This window comes from Anopheles aquasalis, chromosome 2 (assembly GCF_943734665.1).
Source record: "Anopheles aquasalis chromosome 2, idAnoAquaMG_Q_19, whole genome shotgun sequence".
Taxonomy (NCBI): domain Eukaryota; kingdom Metazoa; phylum Arthropoda; class Insecta; order Diptera; family Culicidae; genus Anopheles; species Anopheles aquasalis.
Window position 1 is genome coordinate 18295001 of NC_064877.1, and position 17093 is coordinate 18312093.

Genomic DNA, 17093 nt, shown 5'->3' on the forward strand with positions numbered 1-17093 from the left:
CACGAGTTTCTTATCGGCAAGGGGTGCCCGGGGCGGGGAGGCGAGAGATACCTCTCATGAAAGCATGCGTATAAAATTGATTTTTTTGGTGTGTTATTTTGTGTAAGGTCGACGAATCTTGACCGTGATCTTGCTAAACTAGCTTAGAGCAGCAGCCTTGGTGCGGGGGGACTGCGGTAAGATTCAGAAAGGCCATTCCATAGAACCCAAGGGTTCTACTGGTTCCGTGCAACGAATGTCATGGGCTTCTTCGTGATGTAAGGTGAGCTTTGCATTTCCTATATCGATTGCTACGATGCTCACAGTACGCTTCAAACTGATTTTGTATCACGATGCAGTCAACAGCCGTCTCACCGTTGCAGGCAGAAGATGTTCTAAGCTACCGCAGACCATGCTGCATGCTGTTCTTATTCGTCTTGGCGCTTGTACGAATAGCAGACATGCGAAACTGATAAGCTGGAACCTTCAGTAATCTTCCATCGATCTCTATTTGAAAAGTAATCAGCGTACATTTCACCACAACTGAAATGAAGAAACCGCAGCTCGCTTGCAAAGAACAGGCGCTGCACCGGTCCTTGCAGTTCCAGCAACAGCACCAGCAGCAGCCATTGCTTTTGCCAACGGAACATAAATCGATATCTTGGTTCACACCAAGTATTGAATGTCGCGCTGAGCGGTCTCACACTCTCCAAGGCGAACAAGCGTGAGCACACTCGCCGAGGTGGAGCGACGAGACGTCGGCGAATACTCCCACCCCTCGCCCCGATGGAGACGCCCGGATGGTGCTGGATAAAAAAAAAAAGTAAAAGCTTGAAGTGGTATATGCCTGCGATGCTAATTTGTTGGTCTGGCTAACGGTCGCTGCCCACTTCAAAAATGGTATCATTGCTCGCTCCCCGTGAGATGGTGCTGGAGCCATCCAGTCAACCGCCCTGGCAACCGCCCTGACCCCAGCCAATGCGGAAGAGGTTGGTGGTGGTAAGGCTCCCCGGTGAGGATGATGGTGGTGGCCACTCCGACGGTCATGCGCATATCGCGCGCCCAGCCGCTAGTATGAGTGCGGGTGGCATCGAATGCTTTCCATCGCTATTGCAACCCCCATGTTCACCCAAGAGACACAAGTTTCCCTTTTTCAACAAACTGAAAAACTAAACAGAAGACCGATCGTGATGGTTGTGACGTGAAACACGATTATCTTCCCATGATTCCTGGATGCGGAGGAAACGGAAAAAACATGCTGCATTTGCCTGTAGCCCCACTAGATGTTCCGGTGTGCCCCCCCGCCACACACAGACATGCGAACAAACGGGAGCAAAAAGGGGGAGCATAAAGTGTGCGCGAATTCACCACTCTTGGGGTTATCGATTTTCACCACCACTGCTACCGACCGTACGGAGCAGTGCGCTACGTGTACCGGCGATCGAAAACCACCCCAAGTCGGCCATGTTTGGTTCCGAATCTTATTTCGAGCGAGCTCCTTCGACCTCCACCAAATCGTGCGGACGAATTGTCAATTGTCTCGACGGTCTCGAAGCAACACACACCATCCAAGATCCCTCTTTTGCCGACCAGCGCGATCTGCATGGCCCGCTCCGTTCTCTGACTTGCTCGAGAACTGTTTCGTCTTTCGCACCAGTCAGCAGCAGCACACAGCTCATCTCCCATGGCGTGTTACCCCGGGCGTGTAGCTGCTTGTACCCTCCTTCCCCCGTCACCTTCTTCCCAGTGTTGCCACCATCTAGAGAGATGGCGGCCATTTGACATTGTCTTGTCTTCTCCCCGCCGTGGGGCGCGATGGTGTGACATCGCACTTTGGGTGATAAATATAGAAAAGCACATTTTCTCGTGCACGTTGTTTCGCGAAACGCCGAAACGCGCATTCGAGACCTAACCTTACTTTGCAAACCATGCCTTGTAGCGCTGGGTGTTAGTCACAGCCGGCAGGCCTGGCAGCCCCGGAAACAGTCGGAAAAAAGGATGGAGCAAAGGGGTTGCAGACGGGAGAACTCACTGCCAGTACTACTTCGCTATGGAGTCTTGATGGAGGAACCAGTTTTTTCCATTTTTTCTTTGCACGATTTTCGGTTAAATACTTACATTCCCTTACTGTCGACCACAATGTCGTCGTGCACCTCTAAATGGGGACCCACAGACACACGCACACACACAGACAAGAGTAAAAAAAACTGCACCGAGCAGAACGTGCACAGGACGAGCAATCCGGGAAAACGTTTGCCTTGGAATGAAAAACTGGGCTCCAGCCGAGGTGATCAAAAGGCAGCCCCGGCTATCTTCGTCACTCCGGAAACGGTTCTTTCTCTCTCTCTATCTCTCTCTCTGGCTCTCTTGCTATCGTTCCTGCTCACACACCCTTGCAAAAGATATCCCCCCGACGGTGAGACATAGAGTGCGGTCTCTGTTCTGCAAAATATCTCTCTCGCTCTCCATGTCTCTCTCTCTCACTCGTTATCCTTTTTTCCTTCTAGCTTGCAGGCCGAAACCATGCGAGACCGTGCGTATGGAATGTGGAAAATGAATTGGCAAAATCGCAGTTTTCCATCAAACAATCCCCAATCACCGATGGTAATACCCCCCATGAAACTGTACGGTAATCATCGAGGGCAGTTCCGAATTGTAGACAAAATTTTCATTCATTATTGCCGCACACCTCACGCCCCCCCACCAAACGACATAAAACTTTACTAGACTATTCCATTCTAAACTAAGATTTTCTGTCACGTGTTATCTAACTACAGCCGGTTGGATTGGATTTATTGTGAAAATTTTTGCAAACATTCCAACACAACCCACTGACACTGTCGGGAAAAAAGGGGTTAACAGCCAATGTGCCGGTCATTGTCAACGCTTCCAACGGTGGTGGTGTCGGTGCACCGGTAGCACCCAGATTGCGCAGATTCTCGCAACCGCAAACCGACGTAACATTCACCGATGGATCTGCATGGATCAGAAACTGCTACCGGCCAGTTACCTCGTCGGTTCTGGATGCAATCGGCTTCACTGGACCAGAGCGAGCACACCGGTACCACACCGTAGCGAAGGATTGTCGTTGAAATTTTCCAAAAATTTTCACAAAGTCCTGCCGGAAACACGGAGCACACGGAAAAACGTTCCACTTACCACGAGCACAAAGGAGTGAAAGGCCGAATTTTCCCATTCGCCGGGCGCACATGCGCGCCCCACAGTTGCCGGAGCCGGTTCATCTGCGCAGTTCATCTGTTCCTGCCTCCTGAAAGGGTTTCGCGAGAAGATACGCTCACCGGGAAGAAGCAGCAGCGGACCATCACGATAGGCGCAGCTGGTGGCGGATAAAGGGGAGACGAGGCCGGCCGGTTTCTCGTTCCCATCGCATATTCTGAACACCGGGGGGGAGACCCCCATTGGGGGTTCATTTCACTGCCGATGGCGTTCGGTGGCGTTTGAATCTCGGCCCGCGTTCCATTTGCCGGCGTATGATGGTTTGTAATCGATAAAACTTTCGCTGCTTTTCCCTAGTACCCCCCCTTTTGTGGCTTGATTGATTGGTTACCGGTGGAATGGTTCGCCACTAACCAGACCCTAGCAATCGGTTAATGAATAAACAATTTATCGGCAGCAGCGGCACAACAGTAGCAGCATCGCCCAATCAACGCACGTGCCTGCTGTGTTGCTTGGTTCATGGCAGTTACGCGAGCAGCGTGATCGTGGCCCGCGAGTATGGGGGTCATGGGACAGTCAACATAAAGCAAAAGTGGGAAGATGAAGCAAAAAAGGATGAGCAAAACTGCAGAACAGCACGGACAGATGACACAGATCGCGAGATGCTATGTATATCACATGGAGCTGAGTGATGCGTGGCAGCCAACAGTGCCGGCCGGCGCTGCAGGAGGTACCGCGACCAGTGCGATGGGCAGTGGGAAGGGGAAAGAACCATAAAATCGCGCATGTTTTTCTCGGTTTCGGATGAACTGTGCGCACTAAATCACGGCACTTGTCAACTCTCCCATGCGGCCAACCCGAGAGAAAGCGAAAGAGCTCTCGATAAGCATATGCCGGCCAGGGAGAAGGAAATGGATGAATCTACGACCGTGCGCCGGGACTTGCGAATTTTTCAAACCCTTACATCGCATAGAACAGAGTTTGGACTTTTAAATTTTATTTTTTTATTGCTCTATTCTATCCCAAGGCATGCAACAAATTTTCTAAACAATATTGACAAGCATAATGCGCGACCCAAAGCAACTTAAAGCCTTTATATTTAGCCCGTTATGAACCCAATATTGGAAATCATTTCGCTCATCGGATATTGCCTAGTTTTGTAACCGTTTGATAGGCCACGATATCCGTGCATTAAATCTAAAAGAAGCTACATAAAATAATACAACAATTATATCTGGATACCTTTCTCTAAACACAGGTATAGGAATCTGGGCGAATGGAAGGGATGGAACTTTAAGACGGAAGGATATACTAGAAAATTGCCCACTGTATCTCTAGCTGTTCCACAGCAAACCAGTCCATCCGCGAGAGGCTGTATCGGAACCTGGCAAAGGCAAAGAGAATGATATGAGAATGGAGGAGACTATGATGGTTTTATATTATATTTCGCTTACCCTTGGCTACGTTCTGCAGCTTTAGCGTCTCATCAGGACTTAGTTTAAGAATTGTGTTGAGCACCGGCACTAGCCTCGATCGCTCATCGCCATTATTGAGCGTAATAAACTGCGCAAACGAGAAGAGAAACTGTTAGATCATGTACAGCGACAGCGAGCGTCAGGGGTCTTTACCTTAAATATCACATTTTTCAAATACTCCGAATTGTGTACATGTGCTTCCCGCTCGATGGACCGCTGTTGCCGGCGTACCTCCTCCTTTAGCAGCTCGTTTAGTTGCGTCAACTTGGCTAGATCTTGCTCCGCTTCGGCCAGCACCGCCGTTAGATGGCGCACGCGGCTCTCCTGCTTTGTGAGCTGCTCCTTCGTTTGCTGTAGCTCAACCGTTGGCGAGGGTCCTCGGCCACCGCCAAAAAGTGAACTATGAAGTGACTGATCCCCATCGGCACCATCCATTACCATCTCCACGGAGGCAGAATCGTCGAAGGAATTATTCAACAGATCTTCCAGCGGAATGATGTCCCGATTGCGCGCCCCTCTGGAGTTGGAAGCAGTGGACAGCTTCCGACGTACCGTGTGTACGCCTGTTCCGGAGTTCTGATTGGTACTCTCCGAACCTTCACCATCTTCACGTTCCATCAGAAGCAGATTGATTCGTTGTTCATCTGTAAATGCGGCCACTCTCGCACCAGCACCACCCGTAGCAGGGAACGATGTCGAACCCGGTACCGGAAGGTTATTGTTTAGTAGGCTACGTCCGCTGGTCACTCCGTCCGTTTCCACTCGCAGGCGTAGGGCAGTTTGCAGTTGCTCCATCTCCCGGCCATGGCTTTCGCGCAGCTCTTCCAACTGCTTCTTGTAGCACTGGATCAACGTTTCATTCTGGATGCGTTGCGTTTTTAGAGCTTCCTGTTGCTCGAGGCTCGATTTACGGGATTCTTCCAGCAGTGTTTCGTGCTGCAGCCGAGCTTCTTCCAAAAGACTTAACAGCTCCTTGCATCGATGCTGCGTTCGCTCTTTCTCACTCTTCAGTTCCTCGTTATTCTTTGAAAGCTCAGCTACTTGCCGCGCCAATTGCTGCTGCTTACCTTCGACCATCTCCAGTGATGTCTGGGCCTGGTTCAGCTCTTCCTCTAGCTCCTTTTCGCGGCTACTGTCTTTATTTTGATTCTGGCGTAACACGGACTGAGCCCGAATCTTGTAGCTAGCGAATTCGGTCCTTATATCCTCGACCTCCTGCTGTCTCTCGACTAGCTCCTTGCGCAGCTCTATCAACTCACTCTCCAGTGCGAGAGTTTGCTTTTGAAGATTGGTTTTCTCCTGCTCCAGCGTACCACAAACTTTTTCCTTCTCCGCCGCAACCTGCTCCAACTCTACCCGATTGTTCTCGACCCGTTGCTTTGCCTGATCGTGTTCGTCGCGCAGCTCTTCCAGCTGGTTCATCAGTTCCAAGCGCTTATGTTCACTTTGGCGCAGTTTGTTTTGCTGTACATCGACTTCCTGCTTGAGCTCCCGTGAATGCTTTTGCTGGGAATCGAGGCTCTCTTCCAGCACCACCAGCTGCTGCTTGAGGCTTTTGATTGTTACCGCCTGGGTATCGATCGTACCTTCCAGCTCCTTCACCAGCGTCTTCTTGGTTTCCAGCTTGCTGTTCAGCTCGGTCAGAGACCGCTCGTATGCTTCCATTTCAAGGCTCAACACATTCGCCTTCTTTACGGCCAGTTTTGAACGATCGAGTTCCATACGGAGCTCCTTCTGCCGCTCCTGCTCGTCGACTAGTTCCTTCTCTTTGCTCTTCAGACCCGCCTTGAGTCGCTGATTTTCGGCATCGATTTCACGCTTTGCCAACTGGAAAGCGTCCTTTTCTCGCTTGAGATTTTGTATTTGCGTCTGATATTCTCGCACGGTTGTTTCCAATGTGCCACGATCTACTTTCGAACCTTCGACATCCTTCTGAACTTGCTGGAATGTAGCGAGCTCGATCGTTTTACTCTCAAGCTCTGCTCGCAGCTTCTCTGTCTCTTTTCGCACACCTTCCAGCTCATCCTGTAAGCGATCGTTCTCAGCTTGTAACGTTTGAATGTTCTTGCTGGCTGTGGCAAGAGATGCTGTGCTCTCTTCTGATGTCGCGACTCCGGAAGACGAAGATTCTTGCTCGTACTTTTGCAACAGCACTGTCTGTTCAGCTAGCTTCTTTTTTAGTTTCAGAGCCAAAGAACGTAGCTTGATATACTTTTCCTCAAAGCCTTCATCCAGCTCGCGCATCCGTGCCACATCTTCCACACGGGAAATGGTCGAGGTCGACATTACATCGCTCTGCGCGTCGAAGCTAATGTTGGAACGATCCTTCATCGTTGCCAACTCCTCACGTTGTCGCTCCAGTTCAGCTTCTTTTTCAGCCACACTTTGCTGAAGCTGTTCAATCTTCTGCTTCAACGGTTGCATATCGGTCGATTCTACGTGCGACAGCTTCTCCTGTAGCTCAGCCATTTTCGACAACTGTAGATTAATTACTTCACCGCGAGCCTTCAAGATTTCATTCAACTCCTTCAATTCCGAGAGCAGCTCACCATTTTCTGTCTTCAAAAGCGTGTACTTGTCCGCACTCTCTGTAGCGATCGCTTTTGTTTGCTTCACTTCATCGAGTAAACATTGACTTTCAGCCGTTTGTTGTTCAAGCTGTTTTTGGCAAGAGCTGAGCTCACCTTCCAAATGCTCGATCTTGGCATTCGACTGCTTTAATTTCTCTACACTTCCCTTCAGCTTTTCAGCTAACTGACCCAGTTGGGCCTCTAGGTTCTGGTTTTCGACGATCAGCTTCTGCACGAGTTGTTGATTTTCGTCCATCTTTCTAGCCATCGTCTCCCGAGTGACCGTTTCCTCAGCGAAGCGAGCCGTTTGACTCTCGTTGGTAGCCTGGAGTGCTGTTATTTGACGAACGAGTTCCTCTTTTTGTTGCTCGATGGCGAGCAGTTTAGCACTGGTTTCTTGGAAACGAACTAGCAGCTCGCCATTCCTTTCTTGCTCCATACCAACGGTTGATTCGAGCTTCTGGGATAATTCATTCTTTTCCTTTTCACTGTTTTCTAGTTCCTGCTTCAGACAAACCAATTCTCTTTCACGTGATTCGCGTTCGCTTTGAATAGTTTCTGATTGATTTCGAAGCTGTTCCGTCAGTGTCGCTACTTGCTTAGATAGCTCTTCATGCACCTGGTGGTTATCAGACAATGATGACGATTGAACATTTAGCTTCTCCTCTAAACTGTTTATCACAGCCTTCGAAGTCTCTAGATCTTTGCGAAGGTTTTCCTTTTCTTCGCAATCCAGCCGTTGCTTTGATCCCGACTCTGATAGAAGGCGTTCATTTTCGGTCGTCAAGGCTACATTGCCAGATTTTAAATTTTCTACTTCCAACCGGAGGCTTTCCAGGAGGGATTCGGTTTCAGCTAGTTTGTTATCGGTTTCATCCGTGCCACCAGTAGATTCTGCCATCAATTTTAAAGCCTTAAGTTGTCGTTGCAGCTCTTCATTTTCCTCCCGTAAGCTACTGTTTAATCCATCTAGGTGATCTTTCTCTTTCTCGAGTGTGCTTATCTTTTCAAACAACACACCCGACGCATTTGCCAGTTCCTTTTGCCATTTCGGAACCTGTTCGGCGTAATCTTTTACTGTTTTCAACAGTATTTTGCGATCCGATTTGAGGAGAAGCAGTTTTGCGTTGATTTCTTGTACCTTCGCCTTGTACAGCTTAAGTTTGCGAATCAACTTCTCCTCCCGTCCGTTCGGTTGGCTAGCTTTGGCTCGGATAAGATCCTGTTCCAGCTTTCTGTTTTCTTCTTCCAACTCCTTCAATCGCTCGGCAAGCTCGTCATTCTTGCTAAGGTTTTTATCGGGCTTCTCGGTTTCTAGTTTCTGACGTAGATCATCCAACTCTGCCATAAGTTGCTGCTTCATCTGCTCGTGCGTTGCTTGTTCGGTCGAAAGCTGAGCTGCACTTTTGGCCAACTGCTTCTCCAGCTCATCAACTCGCATGGTGGCCATCAGTTTCTGATCCATGTACGAATCGGCCACCTCCTGCATGGCCTTGATGCATTCCTTATCCGCGTTTTTCTGCGTTTCATAGTGATCCAGCTGTTCTTTAAGCTTCCGATTTTCTTCCTGGCACTCTGCAAAAAAGGAAAGGGGGATGCATGATAAACAATCATTGAATCAGCTGGCATTCTGCCATCAAATCGATGATTCGTACCATCCTTCGCCTGCTTCGCTTTTTGTGCTATTCCCAGCAAACCTTTGCACTTCTTGACCAATTCGTCCCGCGAAAGATTATCGAACGGGCTGGGTTTGCGCGCCGCCGCGGGATCCTGCAAAGACGATCAGGTGAAAATCATCATCCTATGACATCAGCAAGTGTCGATGCGGCACATATCGCTCGAGGGCCACCTAAACTCACCTGATCCGAACTTTGACTCATGGTCGTTGGAAACTGAGTTATTTAACGCCAAACTTACCGTGTACAGGAAAACGGTGCACTTAGGACATAGCTTTAGGGTTTGTGAAAGAAATCCTTTGGAGAGAGCTAATGCGATAAGGAAAAGTGCAAATAAAGAGGAAAGATCTGCGATTTTTGGAAAATTTGTAAACAGCAAGGTGTTGATACTAAACTGGTGCAGTCATGGCCAAGGTGTATAAAAAAACAGAGGAGCGCCGAGACACCGAGAAGAGCGGAGAGAAGAGCGGAGAGAAGAGCGGAGAGAGAGAGAGAGCGGTGAAGAAGAGAAAGATGAAGGAGTTTCCGAAATAATTTACGAAAAAAGGATTAACGGAAAGCAAAGGCGAAGAGAATCTGCTTTTTGTTAGTTTACAATAAGTTGTGCGCCTCTTCCTCTTCCGTGTCCCTGTGAAATATGTTCAGTACGCTCGAGCATCTTAAACGCCGAACTCCGGAGGGAGGAATCAATCGAAGAGCGTACATCCAGCTGCTCGTCGACGAGTTTTACGAAACATCGAATGTTGGTAAATAGTTTGGGAAGACCCGTTAAAAGAGGGAAAGTATCATGTCTTCATCATCATCTTCCCTTTTCAGAGGCGCACCAACAAGTGACCGCGAATCTGGCCAACTTTGCGTACGATCCAATCAACTGGCGCTTTCTGAAGGAAGCAAAGGCGCACGAGCTGTTTTACGAAATTCTCGGCGAACGAATCGTGGACCGATTGCTCGTTCTGCATGCGATCGTAGGATTAACCAACCTATCGCTGGATCCCGGTATCGCGGAATACCTCGTTCGCAGCAACGGTTTGAAACGACTCGTGGAACTGCTGGAGAAGTACGGCACGGATTGCGAGATAGTCTGTAACGTGCTGACCTGCTTGACCTTTCTGCTAAACACCGAACGATCGCAGGCGTTGCTGAGAGATCCGAAACTGTCGTCATTGCTGGTGCATTTGAGGCAGAACACGAACCGCAGGATCTCCAACCTTGCCGTGGTACTCTCGGAAGATCTCAAACAGAAATAAGAATGCTCCGATCGCTGCTGCAAACACGGTGCTTTAGCGTCAACAGTGGCGTGACTGTGGGGACAGTTTTCCGTATCACGCGAACATTCCGGGAGCAGGATCTGCAACAATTTGTTACCCTCACCGGTGACAGCAATCCGATTCATCAGACAACGACGACGACGACGACGACGGGTGCATTCGTTAATGGTGCTTTCCTGAATGCCGTTATTGCCGGTATCATAGGCACGAATTTCCCCGGGCATGTTGTAACAGCACAGCAGTTTCGCTTCCCGAACCGGTGCCAGCTACACCGTGAAGTAACGTTCAGTGTTCGGGTAGAGGAGCTGCGCAAAATTGTTACCGTTTCGTACGAAAGCAAACAAGATGATCGGATTGTTTTCGAAGGCAACGCCAAACTGTTTGCGTTGAAAACGTAAGCAAATCGACGGTTCAGGAAGTGACGAACTGGCTGGTGCTGGTGGAAAACAACTTTCTACTGTCGACGCTCAGCGACGCAGCAGATTGTTTGTTGTGTGCATGTTGCACAATGAAAGTGACCAGTAATGTGTAAATAAATAGCGAAAAAGAAATTAGCTAGATCAACTTAACCAGGAGAAAGTATGATATGCATCGCTAGAAAGTAGATTCCTTCACGAAAAGGACAGAGAACGGCCTGAAGTCTAGATAAGGACCTACAGAACGCTTGTTTCGAGTGTACCTTCAGTTATTCTCGAAACATCATCCAGAATGGATACCAGTTACAGTGCCTTTTGGCTGCAAAGTCTTCTTACCATCTGCATCTTGCTGAGTGCGGTCACAGCGGGAAAGTATTCACGGTTTCGCGCATCAGATGTTCAACGGAACGCCATCTCCAACGAACCCTGTACCTGTGCCATCTTTCTGTCCGGCCAATTCAATCGCTTCAATCGAACGGAACAACCGAAGGGTAACCCTGGCATTCAGCTGGAATTGATGCAACACTTTGCCTGCACCCCGACCGGGAACAAACAGTGCTCCAACCGGTGCCTGGATGCGATCGTCAAGCATCTGCCCAACTCACAGAACGTCATCTGTGCCACAATCGATCGGGACTGCTACCGGGAGCGGGCCTACCTCTTCTATCAAAACTGTGTCCCTCGCTGGGTGAATAGTAATCTATCCGCCGGCAAAGAGTTCTGCTGCCAAAACGATGAACCGATGCGATGTAACTTGATGGCCGAGCTTATACGACAATCGATTCTGGAGAACGGGAATGCAACGTCGACCGCGGGAACCAGTTCAGAAGAGCAGAGGTGATATCGGGGAAATGGGGCCTCGCGCGAATCGCGTTAATAAAGTGCTCAAAACAAACCGACCATCCGGGTCTGCTATTTGTAGTGGTTGTTTCTCACATCATGAGCAAACGCAGATCGGTAGCCACCAGGACCGGACACACCGACCGGAGTTTACCGAGCTTTTATTCACGATGCCGGGCGGGTTGGTGTACACAGAGATGGAACCAGCAAAACAAACGCCAGCCTAGAACTGGATCATCTGTCCCTTGCGCTTCTTGTCTCCACCGAGCTCGAAGTGTTTGCAACGCTTCAGCGGGGTCTGTTTGCGGTACTTGCACTCGACGCACTCCATACGCAGCACGATTTTCTTCGTGGTCTTGGCCTACGGGGACAGCGAAGCGAAAGAGAGCGGAAGGCATTAGAATCAGTGAGAGCCACCGGTCTCCCTTGGCCTGTGCTGAACGCATTTACCTTCTTTCTGAAGATGGGCTTCGTTTGACCACCGAAACCTTTCTGTTTACGGTCGTAACGACGACGACCCTGGGACGCCTGTCGCTCCTTCGACTTCTTGTACTGCGTCACCTTGTGCACGCGGTGAACCTTGCACTTCTTGCAGTACGTACGGCGCTGCTTCGGTACGTTAACCTACGGAGGAAAAGCCACAACGGAAGAGCCAATCAGATAAACTCACAGGCACTGGCACAGACACTGGAAGCAGCTGGCGGCTGCCACACCATAACCTCCGGAACCGCAAACCGGGGGCAGCGGCGAAACGCAAAAACATAGCCTTTTCTCGCTGGAAATCGAATGTCCCGCACTGTGCCTGATCTGCGTCGAGTCCACACAGCACGGTCACATTGAAATCCGTCGGTAATTCCATCGGAAAGGGGCCTAATTTTAAAGAAATAGCAACAACTCGTACCATTCTGGATGTTCTCGTCGATCAAGTCACAAACGAAAAGAGGAAGCGCAGAGCGAACGGTGCAAACGTCAGCCCTGACAGTTGGCCAGTTTCCGGTGACAGCCGGAATGCCGGTAAATAGTAACAAGCGGCTGGCATTCAAGCAAGCAAGAGAAATCATTCCGCTAGAGGAAGCTAGAGGACGCTAGCTCAAATGAGTCAACTCGAACGAGTGGGTCAACTCGACAAACATATCGCCGTCTCTCACTCTCGCTCTTTCTTCCCTTTCTCAAGAAGAACAAGAAGAACAAGACACAAAACGACAAGAACAAGAAACGCGCTTCGAAAGCGATCGCTCACCTCTTATTTTCATGCCTGGTCCACGGGAGGGACACGGGAGGGGTGGCGAATGCGCCACACGAATCAAATAACCATAAGACCACCGCTCATTATGGTAATGTACACCGTTGGGGGTAAAACCGTCAACCTTTTGGTAAATAAAGCTTGCCCCATTGGCAATAGTCCTGACTCCGACCGCATGGTGCTGGTAATGGGGCTGGCATCAGATTCAGATGCGCGTTGCCTTTTCCCCATTTCTTCCCTGGTCCGTCGATTGCATCCTGCGCGCCAAGCGAAAGCTCTACGGCGCACAATCCCGCTCAACTACCAATTACTTCGCCTCCTTTCGAGGACAATCGCAGTAAAACTCCTTTGGTCAGCGACATCAGCCGTATTTCTCCTGTTTCGTGAACTGGCCGATGACCATCCCATCCCTGCGCCCGCACCGTCCCCTTAACCGCACCGTGAGCGTCTTCTTCGCACATAAATTGTTATTTTATGGGTTTGATGCAAGTCCGAGATTTTTGGTTTTTTCGACTTCGTTGTCTCTCCTTGCGCAGCATCCACGATCCACGATCACCACGTGACGAAGGGGCGACAGGCGTCTGGGGCACCACTTTTCATATCGCAAACACAACACGGTGCGGCTCCTTCTCACGTTCCCGATTTATTTATTTATTTTCTTGCTTGCCACCGGTTCCATTCGCACTGTCCTACGCAACTTCTCGGTGCTGCTGCCAGAGTGTTTGTAAAATTAAGTTAAATTTGCGCTCTGTTTGCGTATCTCAGCGCGATTGATGGGTTCTCCATCTTCCATAGTGATCGTCCTTTTTCGTCCGGTTTCTTTTTCGGTCATAATTGGTGCTAATTCCCGGAGCCTTCCTTCCTTGCTTGTTCTCCGATCCGCTCGGCATGCTCAAGGCATAGAACTGACAACAGGACTAATTTGTGGACATGAAAACAGATGCTTATTGCAGCTGTGATGATATGACTTCCACTGAGTGTCCATTGATTGCAGATCATGTTGATCAAATTCCATCATTTGAACGTATTTTTCAGGATACCACCGAGGATATGCTCAATGTTCAAAACCCTACTAATGATCAAACAGACCATCGATCAATCACAAAGTCACAAGTAATGTGTAACTCCCCGATGTTCGAACGGAACATTACAGTTTCAGCCCCGTTTATTGCTGGTTGATTACGATAACGATTTGAATGGGACCGAAAATGTGGAACACACTCGCAAGCACAATAACCATCATCCCAATTGAAGCGGTTCCCCCGTTTGAAGGACCTTTCTCAGCCCGATATCAATTTGGCCAGCAGGCAATTAACTCGTAGCGGCGGCGAAAATCGGCGAAACAACTTCTCCGGCAGCTCCTCCTCCGCTGCCGCCACATTGTAAGGAGTCTTGCTGATGCTCAAAGAGAAGGAGAAACCCGCAAAACCTACCCCATTCGTCGGTGTCGAATAAAAATTAAAACAAGCAATCGCGCTGCTAAAAAGAACCCCACACACGCGTCGCACCAACTTTCCAAAGAGGTAGCCCACACGCACTGCGCACTGCGGCGAAAGGAGGATAACCAAGAGGTCCTCCCTGACTTGGAGCACAAAATGTTCCAAAAAGGAGACGCGGATCCTCCTCCTCTCGTCGCCGGGTGCCGCGCCGGTTAGCAGAGTGATAAAAGTCTAATAAAGGGAACTTTGCATTTCACTGTGGTCCCCCCCCGTCCGGGATTCGGGGAGCTGAATGTGAAATGTACATTCATTTTCGTGGATTCGTCGTTGAAATAAAAGGAAAGAAGCGCATACGGGACTGTCTCATCATCTCACACGCGGAATGAAATGAACAAACATCGAAAAAAAGCGAAGAAATCCCGGCGAAAAATCATTCCCGGTCGATCAAAACGTTTTATGGAGACAAGCACGGCGCAGCGCAGCGCGATACGATGCTCTCTGCTCTGCTGGCGGGGAGATTCTGGTCTGATCATTCGATTCTTTCTCCTCCATCCTGCCACTTTTATGCTTCGACCGGATTTTCTCTCTGTCTCTCTGATTTCATCTTTCTCCAGCATCGCTCCAGGAGGAACGTCGAGGACTGTCGAGGCTGATGGTGGCTGCAGCATCAATAAAATTATATGAGCCATTTGCATATCGTGGCCGATGAGCTGATGATGAGCGGGATTTCGAAGGGAAGGGTCTCGCGCCTTGGCCTGCATTTCGAAGCGCACGAACCGAACGCATGCTTGCGCCACAGAAATACCGTGATTGAAACCGTAATTCTGTCCTTTAAAAAGGAATCTGACCTCTTCACCACACCGACTTTGATGACAAAACGATTCCGAAATATCGGCTCGACACCGGCGAACTCCGAACTATATCCTCTCCAGTGATAGCATTTCGTCCGCGATGCCGACAGTCAACTTCCCGGAAGCAAGGGACCTCGCTCCCCCCCTTCCCCCTTTTTGTGACCAACGAACGGCACCGATCGGACGGTGGTCGAGTTTTTATCGAGGGAACTTACGGTGCTATCCTCGGTAAGCAGAAAGGCTAACGGAAATGGAAGGCTAAAGGCCCATAATTCCTGTGCTCCTTAATGAGATACGAATGCACCACGTGGTCGGAGCCCAAAGCCGGTTCGGCCCTAAAACGAGCCCGATTATGCAGAAGAACAGGGTCCAGTATCGTTTGGGACTGGTGCAGGGAACCGCCAAGACGCGATGGTTGCCACGAGAAGCGGCGATCGGATAAGAAGGAACAGGGTGGGGTGGGGGGATCGCGCGCGACCATCAATCGATCGCGCCAAAGATAGTGAAAACGCAACCGGACGCAAGTGCGAGCGAAGGCAGCCAAACGGATGCCGAATGAGCAGCGCCGAACAAACAAACAGAAGAAAACCGAGAAATGGAATGAGGGAAAACTGAAAGATCAGCTCCATAAATTAATTTGCCTCCTCCGGCCCTCTCGCGTGAGCGTTTTTGGTGAACTTTTGCTTTGGTTTTCCGTCCCAGCTCATTTTCCGGCCGGTAGCCCCACGGCCGGGGGCACAGAAAAGGTTCAAGCTTCCGTTATCCGTCCCGTCCCGCGAAGAGCGTATCTCACGGCTGCTTGGAGCGATCGGATGTTCACCGTTTGGATCGTTGCGTTTGCTTTGGGGGACACGGGATCTCGTCCTATCCCTTGGAGGAGAGGCATGTTGACTGGGAACTAAAACAAAAAATCACAAATCTGCACTACCTAGCTCTAAATTTACAAGTAGGTCAACAGCGATGCTCTTAATTTATGTGTTTTTAAGATGTTTTGCTAAAAAAAAATTAAATTTCTCTATAAATGCTCCTTTTCCGGCAGCAGAGGATGGATCTTTAGTTAATTGCTTATTTGTTAAAAGTTTTAATTTGTTTCAATAAAAATTACAGTAACAATTGTTCCAATAAATCGTACCTCATCACGTGGTGATAAATCATCATCATCTTGTGTTGTTATCCTTGCTTTTAAAGTGGTTTTATTGATTTTTGTTAGTGGCACCCGAAGCATAAAATGTATTAGCGATCGATTGCAGGTTTTTCGTTATCTATACAGAATGAAGACCACAAACGATCCAACAAAATTCGCTGCACATTACAAAAACATCACTAAACAGACAAGGCACAAGAATTTCTTTGTATTAAACACAACCACAAACAGACCCTCCTGCCAGCCCTTAACGCAACATGGAACCTAAATCCACAGCTTTATTCTATTGGTTTTTCTGAGCACATGCCGTGGTGCGTGATCCGGACAATCGTATGGTCATTAACGATTTTTTTTCTCGCTCTCGGTAAGCCTCGGGAAAAAAGAGCTTAGCACATTACACCGGAGGCACACAGCTTGACACGAAAAGCATCTAATAACGCACCTTCTGACGCTCACCCTCCAAATGAGCTTAAGTTCTGCGCCGCAAACCGACCAGGTTGTGACCATGACGAGTGCCACCTCGGCAAGCCAAACCTCCGCATGGCAGCATGGTACAGTAGCTCTATGCTTCACACTTCTTCCAACGGTTAATGTGTTTTTAATTCGGAATATTCGCTCTAAGAGCACAGGCCATCCAACGCCATAAAGCAAAACGACAAACCAGACAAACGTGGACTTTTCGGTTAACCCCTCGATCCCGAGGGGTGCGTCCGGATTGTGCCAAAAAGGAAGACGGACTGTGTGCCTGTTCGTCCAATCGTATCTTCTCCTTACCACTCCAAGGGTCATCAAGAAGTCGAAGCTCTAGTCGAAGGCAATAAGTCGTGAAAACCACAAAGCAGCGGGCACCATTGGCTCCATAAAACCGCAGGACAGCGGCCAGCCGACACGCCGAGTGGACTCAGCCAAGGTGTCGGTACGTGTAACGAGCAAATAGTCGCTAATCATCGGTGGCCTTCACGGTGAGCTCAGTTTCCCACCATAAACCAACCGGCGACCCGGTCCAGGCCGACTA

At 49.4% G+C, this 17093-nt stretch overlaps 5 protein-coding genes across 5 annotated transcripts in view; 2 read left to right on the top strand and 3 right to left on the bottom strand.

The window, feature by feature from the left end:
* Positions 1-2236, bottom strand: part of LOC126571240 (elongation factor 1-alpha 2) — a 7439-nt gene extending 5203 nt beyond the window's left edge. Inside the window, exon 1 of the mRNA XM_050229587.1 lies at positions 2098-2236. The gene's annotated coding sequence lies outside the window, so the exon portion shown is untranslated. The remainder of the gene's footprint in view (positions 1-2097) is intronic.
* Positions 2237-4136: 1900 nt separating this feature from the next.
* LOC126569172 (GRIP and coiled-coil domain-containing protein 2) lies at positions 4137-9239 on the bottom strand. Its single transcript, XM_050226097.1, has 5 exons — positions 9061-9239; positions 8857-8971; positions 4785-8776; positions 4611-4719; positions 4137-4540 (listed from the first exon to the last, which is right to left on the bottom strand). The coding sequence occupies exons 1-5, from the start codon at positions 9079-9081 to the stop codon at positions 4491-4493; spliced, it is 4287 nt and encodes a 1428-aa protein (XP_050082054.1). The 5' UTR covers positions 9082-9239; the 3' UTR covers positions 4137-4490.
* Positions 9240-9367: 128 nt separating this feature from the next.
* On the top strand, positions 9368-10778 carry LOC126581145 (armadillo repeat-containing protein 7). Its single transcript, XM_050244622.1, has 2 exons — positions 9368-9623; positions 9694-10778. The coding sequence occupies exons 1-2, from the start codon at positions 9515-9517 to the stop codon at positions 10122-10124; spliced, it is 540 nt and encodes a 179-aa protein (XP_050100579.1). The 5' UTR covers positions 9368-9514; the 3' UTR covers positions 10125-10778.
* Positions 10779-10834: 56 nt separating this feature from the next.
* Positions 10835-11587, top strand: LOC126581144 (follicle cell protein 3C-1). The gene has a single exon (XM_050244621.1). The coding sequence runs from the start codon at positions 10854-10856 to the stop codon at positions 11400-11402; it is 549 nt and encodes a 182-aa protein (XP_050100578.1). The 5' UTR covers positions 10835-10853; the 3' UTR covers positions 11403-11587.
* On the bottom strand, positions 11475-12388 carry LOC126581146 (60S ribosomal protein L44). The gene is made up of 3 exons (XM_050244623.1): positions 12303-12388; positions 11852-12025; positions 11475-11762 (listed from the first exon to the last, which is right to left on the bottom strand). The coding sequence occupies exons 1-3, from the start codon at positions 12303-12305 to the stop codon at positions 11625-11627; spliced, it is 315 nt and encodes a 104-aa protein (XP_050100580.1). The 5' UTR covers positions 12306-12388; the 3' UTR covers positions 11475-11624.
* Positions 12389-17093: the final 4705 nt, after the last annotated feature.